The 9,121-nt window shown below is 43.7% G+C and overlaps 2 protein-coding genes across 2 annotated transcripts; one reads left to right on the forward strand and one right to left on the reverse strand.

The window, feature by feature from the left end:
• Positions 1–82: 82 nt before the first annotated feature.
• Mgat1 (alpha-1,3-mannosyl-glycoprotein 2-beta-N-acetylglucosaminyltransferase) lies at positions 83–3,016 on the forward strand. Its single transcript, XM_017238434.3, has 7 exons — positions 83–992; positions 1,050–1,480; positions 1,541–1,645; positions 1,713–1,803; positions 1,862–1,944; positions 1,998–2,085; positions 2,148–3,016. The coding sequence occupies exons 1-7, from the start codon at positions 534–536 to the stop codon at positions 2,259–2,261; spliced, it is 1,371 nt and encodes a 456-aa protein (XP_017093923.2). The 5' UTR covers positions 83–533; the 3' UTR covers positions 2,262–3,016.
• Positions 3,016–5,656, reverse strand: lms (lateral muscles scarcer). The gene is made up of 3 exons (XM_017238435.3): positions 5,389–5,656; positions 3,880–4,028; positions 3,016–3,787 (listed from the first exon to the last, which is right to left on the reverse strand). Exons 1-3 carry the CDS (start codon positions 5,639–5,641, stop codon positions 3,035–3,037), a joined length of 1,155 nt encoding a protein of 384 aa, XP_017093924.2. The 5' UTR covers positions 5,642–5,656; the 3' UTR covers positions 3,016–3,034.
• Between the last annotated feature and the right edge of the window lie 3,465 nt (positions 5,657–9,121).

The following is a 9,121-nucleotide window of genomic DNA, read 5'->3' on the forward strand; positions in this document are numbered from 1 at the left end:
TGCGGATCTAGATTTTGAAGGTTATCGATATATCGATGATTCAATCGAAGTGTCGCCGTCTCTAATATGAATACAATTTACAAATTACAAGAAATTTACACATAACGACTAGCATATTAATAGAAGGGAGCGCGGACATTGGCGCCTCAGTCAAAAGCAAGAAAATAGAACCACCGGACTTCCAGCGGAGCAGGCAAGCGAAGATTTTGCACGTCGACTTGGCAAAAATCCCAGATTTGCCAGCTTGTCGCGGTTTGTTGACTTTCATGACTGCGTCTGCAGCTGTGACAACACTACAGTAGATGCGGCCGACTCCAGCTGGGCCCCTGCCCGTGCCCGATGCTGGACACGCTCTTTGGACACGGGAGCTCGACACGGGTGCGCGGCAATCGCCACAGTAGACGAGAGTGCCGAGGGCTTCCGATCCCACCGAATCGCCGGCTTGATGCCAACGCCACAGTAGAGAAGCAGAGCTGCAGACGCCCCCCCACCAGACCCCGTCGGAGTCTTAATAGAAATCGAAGCCGAACAAAATGCGGTCGCGCAAGGTGCTTTTGGTGATCGGTTTTCTGGTTACGTGGACATACGCCACCTACTACCTGCTTCTGCGCAACACGGGTGTCGCTAACACCAGGAACCAGGCGCACCAATCGTACCGGATCAACTCGCAGGCCCGTGAGGCGAACCAGAAGAGCCGTGACTTGGCCAGGAACGTTTTTGAATTTGTCAAAATCAAGTACAAGGACAAGAGCTTGCCGGCCACAACGCCCCAGATTAGTATAGTGGCCGCTGAGATATCTGCCGAGCTGCCGGAACAGCTCATGGCCAAACCTACGCCTGGACGGATACCAACAAAAACATATCTGGCCAATGGCGACCCCGTCTTCCCCGTCATAGTCTTCGCCTGCAACAGGGTATCGGTGAAAAAGTGCCTCGATAACCTTGTTCAGTACCGGCCCAGCGTCGAGCAGTTCCCCATAATTGTCTCACAGGTATGGTTGGTTAGTATTCCTCAGCAATTATAAACTAATACCATTATTTTACCCAAGGATTGCGGTGATGAACCCACAAAGGAAGTGATTCTCTCGTACGGCAACAAGGTCACCCTAATCGAGCAGCCCGATCAGAGCGACATCAAGGTGCTTCCCAAGGAAAAGAAGTTCAAGGGATACTATAAGATAGCCCGTCACTATGGCTGGGCGCTCAACACCACGTTCGGGGTTGGCTTCGAGTTTGCGATCATCGTCGAGGATGATTTGAATGTGGCGCCGGATTTCTTTGAATACTTCCTGGGCACTCATAAGCTACTGAAGCAGGACCCCAGCCTGTGGTGCGTGTCCGCGTGGAATGACAACGGGAAGGCAGCGGTAGTGGATGCGGCGCAACCGGAGCTGCTTTACCGCACCGACTTCTTCCCGGGTCTCGGATGGATGCTCACCAAAGACCTGTGGTCCGAACTCTCGGTGAAATGGCCCAAATCGTGAGTAAAGTAATCATGTCATTTGGCAGCCGTTTGCTAATTGTTCGTAAACTGTTCTAGTTTTTGGGATGATTGGATCCGACACCCAGCTCAGAGGAAAGACCGTGTGTGCATTAGGCCGGAAATATCGCGCACCCGTACGTTTGGAAAAATAGGCGTATCCAAGTAAGAGATAAATACCGAAAGTTACATATGTTCGCTAATGGTTTACGTTTTTCTGTAATTTTATCAGCGGTCTGTTCTTTGATAAGTATCTGAAGCACATTAAACTCAGTGAGGACTTTGTACAGTTCACGAAAATCAATATGAGCTATTTGCTGAAGGTCAGTAGTTGTTACATTGCCTGCACGACATCAATAATTACTTTCCATGTGCTTTTAGGACAATTACGATAATACGTTCCTGCGCCGAGTTTACACGTACCCCATTGTCACGTATGATGAGCTGCGACGCAATCTAATAAGGTGAGTTAATGATGTTGTACCCTGTTTTTTGGATAATTTAAACATTTTTACAGAATTGATGGGCCTGTTCGTATTCAATATACTACGCGAGAGCAATATAAGCGTATAACCAAGATGCTGGGTTTGATGGACGATTTTAAGGTTGGTTTAAACTAACATCTCTAATCTCTTAAGATATAATAACCTTTTCCTTCCATTTTTAGAGTGGCGTTCCTCGAACTGCCTACCACGGTATCGTTTCCTTCTACTACAATAAACGCCGTGTGCACTTGGCTCCGAACGCCAACTGGAAGCAGTACGAGCTATCGTGGAGCTAACGACGCTAAGGCCATAGGGCCACCAACTCTACTTACACCTCCATCACACAGCTAGCCCCGTGTGCTTGCAATACCAAAAATAGTCCTATGTGAATTTTATTTTGTTTGACCAATTAGCTAAGTTGTAACTATGGAATCTCCTTAATCGAGCAGCAGCTGCTGCTTGGACGCAACTAAAATCAAATCAAAAGAGTCTCCATTATGTATAGTAGTTAACAGAACCAGAGTGCGGCCAGGGCCTAGAGCCTTGTTCCAATCAATCAAGCAACGCCATGAATTGTAAATACGTCGGTGTCGTTTTGCTTTTGTTACAGCTCTCTGTTCCCCAGAATCTACCGTGCTAAATCGCAAATAGATGTAGAGACGGTTAAGTTATAGTAATTAGCATTTAAGTTGGATCCACTTGAGTTCTAACTGTGTAACTGGCGTGTAATATTTGTGATTTTGATTATTTAATTTACATTTATTAATTGTTGAGAGCCAGTCAGTAAACAGTAATACCCGACCCACAATGTAACATAGAATAGCAATAACTAGCGCTAGAACTATAAATAGAACTAGAACGAGAACTAGACCAGTGCCGAGCCACGTGGGGTGATCCAATAATCCCAGAATGGTCTGAAAGTGTGCCACTCTCAGCTAGTTGTAATGGAATCAACCCAGACGAGACACAGACTACCCCCTATGACTACCCTTTGTATGAGCAAATTTTTGTGTGACAAGTACGGAATATAAATTCTAATGATAACAAAGAACTGAAGTTTCATTTCCATCTACTCCACAACAGTCGCCTCCTCCTCCTCGTCCAGCTGCTCACAGTCGATGTCGCTGCACTCGGACTCCGACTGTGAGGGTCTGCGGCTTCTCTGGGCCTGAATTAGGCCCTCGTGGCCATAGGATGTTGTGCTGCCCGAAACTGGGGTGCTCCGGTGCTGTAGGAAGTTCGCGTTGGCATCGCCAAAGACCCGCTCCAGCTCCGCCAAGCCGTTCGTGGATCCAGTTTCCGTTTCTGGCGGCAGTGCGGCATACTTGAGCTGCAGGTAGGCCTCGCTTTGGGGATGAGGCGTGGAGAAGTCCACGTAACTGCCGGCATAGGACTTGCAACGCGGTATATAGCTGCCAGATGGAAGTCCTCCGACTGGTGGCTTGGCCACTCCAAAGGGCATCGGAAAATTGAGTGGCTGTCCTCGGGCCAGGATTGCATTTCGAGCACTCTCCATCACACTAGGTCCTGGCAAAGGTGGCATTCCGCCGTTGGCAGTATAGGAACGCATGGATGGACCCGGCCCAGCGCCGGTTGCAGCCGCCAGGGGAGCAGCCGATCCGCTGCCGTTCAGCATTATCGACTGAATGGGCGTGGGTCCCGTGGGCGTCTGGCTAAAGAGCCACAGACGATCACCCACCACCATGGGCCTGGCCAATCCACCGATACCCAGCTGAGCGTAGTAGTGCGAGGCCAGTGTCTCCACATCCGAGGTGTACTTGCGCTTCCACTTGGTGCGTCGGTTTTGGAACCAGATTTTTATCTAAAAGGGGTGAAAAAAATTATTTTTTAAATTAAATTTTTATTAAAAAACATTAGGAATATATATCATAGATTAAAGTCCTGCTTTCATACCTGCGTTTCCGTCAATTGAAGCTGCTTGGCCAAGGCTGTTCTTTTGGCCACCGACAGGTACTTCCCCCTCTCGAATTCCGTTTCCAGAGCCTTTATTTGGGCAGCCGAAAAAGCAGTTCTTGGCCGTTTTTTACGATCATCGCCAAGGGCTGTTTTAAATGGGAAAAATAAAGAGAATTAAATTAGAAATAATTGCAACAGACAGCGTTCGTGCTGTGGATTTAGTGCCAACTATTTTAGGCTAATTGTAATTTGTCTATTCATTGGCAAGGCTGACAACCCAAGTCTTTTGAATCAGACTGCGAACAAGCGTTCACATTTCAATCAGAAAATTGCACTTTAGTTAGCCAAGTCCTCTAATTGGCCATTTCGCTGTGTACATTCTCTTGGCTGACCGAAAACAAATTGTCATATAAATTCCTCCTCCTCGGGTGGAAGAATCTCCTTTGTTGGTTTCTGACACTTGCATCATTAGCCTATCGCGTCGGTGGGCTCCCCAGTGGGGGTAAGACTTCTCTATCACCCATCGGGCTAATTTTTGATCATTTGTTTCTCGATCATGAGGTTGACAGATGAGATCACTCATCCATATCATTCGTTCAGGTGGGAGGACTCTTTTGTCGTTTTAAAATTGAAATCATTGCGACAGTGCCAAGATTTTCATGGATGGTGTGTTATTTTCCATGAAATGGCTTTGTTATTAATTGTTTTAAGTCATCTTTATATACCTTTTCAGAGAGTACTATAATTTTGGTCAAAAGTGCGCAACGCACTGATCGAGAGATATCTGACCCCATAAAGTATATATATTCTTTATCACAATTCCCTCCAAAATCGATAAAAGAATGAACGCCTGTCCGTCTATCTGTTTCTACACAAACTAGTGTCTAGGTTTAAACTTTAAAACCATTAAGTTTTAACCTAGCACACTTCCTTCTTTTCTTTTCACTTAGTGTAGACTAAATCCCATAGCTGCCATATAATCCCATAGCTGATTGATCGGAAAAGATGTTAGTTTTTAGAAATTATAAATCTGGAAATGGAAACTTTCATATTTCCATTTTCTACAACTTTTATTAAGAGTAATGAAGATTCAAATTTTATCGCTTTTTTCCGTATGAAATATTTCAAGAAGATGGTTTAATTTGGTAAAATTTCAATAATACTTGTAAAGATAATTAATTAATAAATAGCAACCCCTCCTTAATTGTTCTAAAGTTGTTCTAAAGTTGTTCTAAAGCAGGCCTACAAAATCGGAAAAATGGTTTGTAATTTTATTTTTTGTAAAATACCTTAACGAGAAAACACAGAAAAAGTCCAAAAGAGTGTATTAAGATATTTTCTATTTTTATATTTTTTCAGATTTTTATTGGGCTTAAAAATTATTTTATTTGCCAATTTTCCCACTAGTTCCATTTAATTCCAATAAATGTTAGCTTTTCCGATAGCGGATATCCGTTAAAATCTAAAATGGCGTCGCTGGCCAGCCAGTACATCAATCATACGCACCGTTGCCGTCGTCAGAAGTCAATTCAATATCACTTTTGCCGTCGTCCAGAGTATCCTCCTGGCAACTCGATGTGGCTGGACTTGAAGCTCTGGAAACATCACAAATACTGCCACGACCACCGTCGTCCTGCCCCTGAGGCGAACCACTTGAAATCAGTTGAAAGGAACTCGCACTGGGAACTTGTGGCTTAGCCAAAATTTGTTCAATGGAAAAACTGTGCGGATACCGACGCATTGCCGAAGAGGAATTCATATTTTCACAAAAAACAACTATATTATATTTTATGAATTCTCAATAAATGTTCTTGATTCCCTTCGAAGGAAGGACGTATCCCGCAGACAACAGCGCGCGTCGAGATCTTCCGAAAAACTAATTTGAATATTCTGAACATCCTGAGCATTGGGCGATTTTTCAAGATGATCGCCCGACGGGGCGTGGCATAAACAGATTATCTGCCTCCTGCTCACTCTTAGGTCCTACAAACAGGGGCAGAATGAAATGGGAATACCATTCCATTCCCACAGAAGACCAGACATATGTGTGTTTATTTTTAAAACATGTGTGAAATGTTGGTGTCGGAGGCGTGGCTTTCGGTTTCTCCGTCTTGAATATTTTCCTATTCGTTTCTGTCGCCTCGCCTGTGATTAAAAGTCATAATTTTTGGCTAATTGTCTACAAGTAGTGCTATTTAATATTTCGATGGCTTGCTAAATATATTTAATACGTTTGCCAACATATTTCATTCATTTGATAAATGAATGGATGACCGATTTTGAGCGACTGGATTTTGTTTGAAAAGAGTGGGTATTGGTGTGGGGACACGTGTAGGACTTGCCTATTATATTTAATATTCTATATTTATATTTAATTTTAATGTAAATCTTAAGAAAGACTTCCACCTGACTGAACAAATGAGAAAATTATTCGAAAACTCACTGGCTGACCAATATAAAACGATCATTAATTCCAAATTACAAACCCATAATTCAGATCATTTTGATTTCCAAATAGCCTCGGAAATACCTCGGAAATTAGCTTGTGGCATGGCCAGAACAGCAGTTCTTCAGTTGGCCAAAAGCCAACTCCACGTCATTTGCAATACAAAGTGTTGGGCCTGGATGCCGTGTGATAACGTCTTAATTATTCATGCGCGATTTGAACAAAATATGTGAAAACACGTTAATTAGTCGCCCAGATGGGAGAGGAAGGATGAGGGTGAGGGAGAGGACGAGGACGAATCGCATCGCATCCATTTAGCCGGCCAAACTGTCAGTTTGATTTAATTTAATGAGAATACCGAGGGACGGGATCTGTTCATGGGGCCGCATGCCCGAGTGTCGCGGGCACTCAAATCAAAATGACAACTTAATTTTCATAATTGCGCTTAATGAATATTGGACTATTGCTTGCCATATTTCAAATTCCACTGCCAGACAAAGTGTAGACTTTGTTGTGATTATGCTAAAGGGATAGTACATATGTAAATCAGATTTTAATCACTTATAGCCAAGAAATTCGTGCTATTTTAATGATATTTAAGATAGTTATTTTAACCCGTTTAGTTATGCAATAAAAATGTTAAATATGATATGATCCTAACCCGAGCATCGCGTTGCTGATCGCATTTAACGTTAAATGGAGCACAGCCGTGTCAGGATTTAATTAATAACCAAGCATGCATCTTCATTATAAATCATCACTTCTCAAGTGTTTGTCAGGCGCACGCAGCATAAATCACGGAGCCACAGTCCCGGGCGGAGTTGCACTGGCAGTCGCGTGGAACAGCTCGCACTCCGGCCGTAGTTTTTTGGTTTCCCCTCTTTTTTGTCATCGCATTCGGCTAATGATGCATTCAGGTCCAGGTCCTGCCTGGTGTCTCTCTAACTTGGGTATCGCCGGCACATCGATCATTGCTCCAGCCATCGCTACGGGGTAACATCTGTATCTGTTTCTGCGACACTCCCACGCCATTGTCTCTCGCATATTGTTGGGGTTTCCGATTACGTCAAAGGTGATGTTGTGATCCTTCAAGGGATTCCTTTCCAGGGCGAGCATTGAACTCTTTTTGGAAACCGTAGCCTGATTAATTTCCTTGGCTGTCTCTGTTTTGGGTTTTCTTGGTTCTAATTTGTGTGAAATACTAATTGGGGATGCCGAGTAAGAGATGAAAGTGGGTTAAGCCCTTTTTCAGGTTCGATACAGATGGATTATAATGGGTATATAAAATGTATCTCTATTTTCCTATCAAATAGGTGGAAAACTTGGTACCGGTTATCAATGATTTCCGAAGGATAGTTAGATCTTAATCCTGATAGATCTCTTTAGAAGCAAGAACCCTATTGTACCTTCCTTATCCCCACTTCCTGGATCATTACCACCAATATCTGCTGCTTATTTCATTCATGAAAACTTCCTCAGAGGAGGCCAGCACTCGAAGAACCAGCAACAGGAAAGCCTACGCCTTAAAAGTTGACAGATATAAATAATAATTAAGAAAAAAAACGAGAGAGAATAAACTGCATATTATTAATTTAATGTGCGCTCGTTTCGAATTCCGAACTCCGAGCTCCCAGCTCCAAGTTCCCGATTCTTGGATCTCTCTTCCGAGAAACATGTTTCGGGAGGAGCCGTGCGAGGAGTAGAAGGCGTCATTCCGTCATTCTGTGGTGTGTTTATGTTTCAGCCGAGCAGACAAGACTCATAAATTACAACCAATTATCAAATTAGATTTTTACAAAACATGCAGCTTAAATCATATAGGAGTGTTTTTCACATTTTACGACACAATCAGCCACAGATCGTTTTATCCAGGGGATGCGTCTCAGGTTTCCGTGCCTCTTTTTATGAAAGAACTTTAATTTTGGGGAATAAAAGTGGAATCAATTTTAAGACCAGGGCCCCGGTGATGGAGACAGTTAAAGGAAAAGTTTGCAATTGGAAAAATTAGCAGACAATGCGAGGCCCGACAACTTCGGGCAATTAATTTGGTGTAATTACTCAGGGCACCGTCACTCGGGGTGACAGATCTCTGGGTGAGATCTGGAGACGGAAAGGAGACGCTGCCGCTGCAATTATATGCATCTCGAGTGTGGTGTTGCCACCTCAACGCATCGATGGCAATGGGCTGGGTGCTGGATCTGATTCCTCCAACAATTGCGCCGGCATTTTAATGAGCCAAATGGGCCTGGCGGCTCCCCTTGAGTGGCGGCAAATTGCCCCCACCTCCCCAGCCCCTTTGGATGAACACCGAAAGGGTGCTACTCTAGTGGTTCTACTAATTGACATCGGCAGTGTCGTCTTCGTCTGTGATATCAAAAAGTTTCACGCACAAATTAAAACTGATGATTCCGCGGGGCAGATTTATTGGCCGGAGGGATAAGCATATGTTTCAATTTATTTCCAAGTTATTCAAGTTTCCAAGTACATAGTTAGTGTCTCCTTTTTTATATTATTCCTAGCATTATCAACATAATTTCCAAGAAATATATACCTGATGTTTTTCGTATAACACCTTTTTTGATATGTTTATTGGTAGTTTCTACCCTTTCTACCATCCATTCCACCGCCGAATAATTTCTATGTTTGTCGTGTTCCTACTTAGTAATTATGACAAATGTCTAACCCGAACATGAGCCCTCCTAATGCCACAAACAACATTCCCCCGTCGATTGTGGGGACACATCTGTGTGACATTTCTGTTGCTATTCTGTTTGGAGAGGCTCGCGACATTCT

This window comes from Drosophila bipectinata, chromosome 2R, assembly GCF_030179905.1.
Source record: "Drosophila bipectinata strain 14024-0381.07 chromosome 2R, DbipHiC1v2, whole genome shotgun sequence".
Classification (NCBI taxonomy): domain Eukaryota; kingdom Metazoa; phylum Arthropoda; class Insecta; order Diptera; family Drosophilidae; genus Drosophila; species Drosophila bipectinata.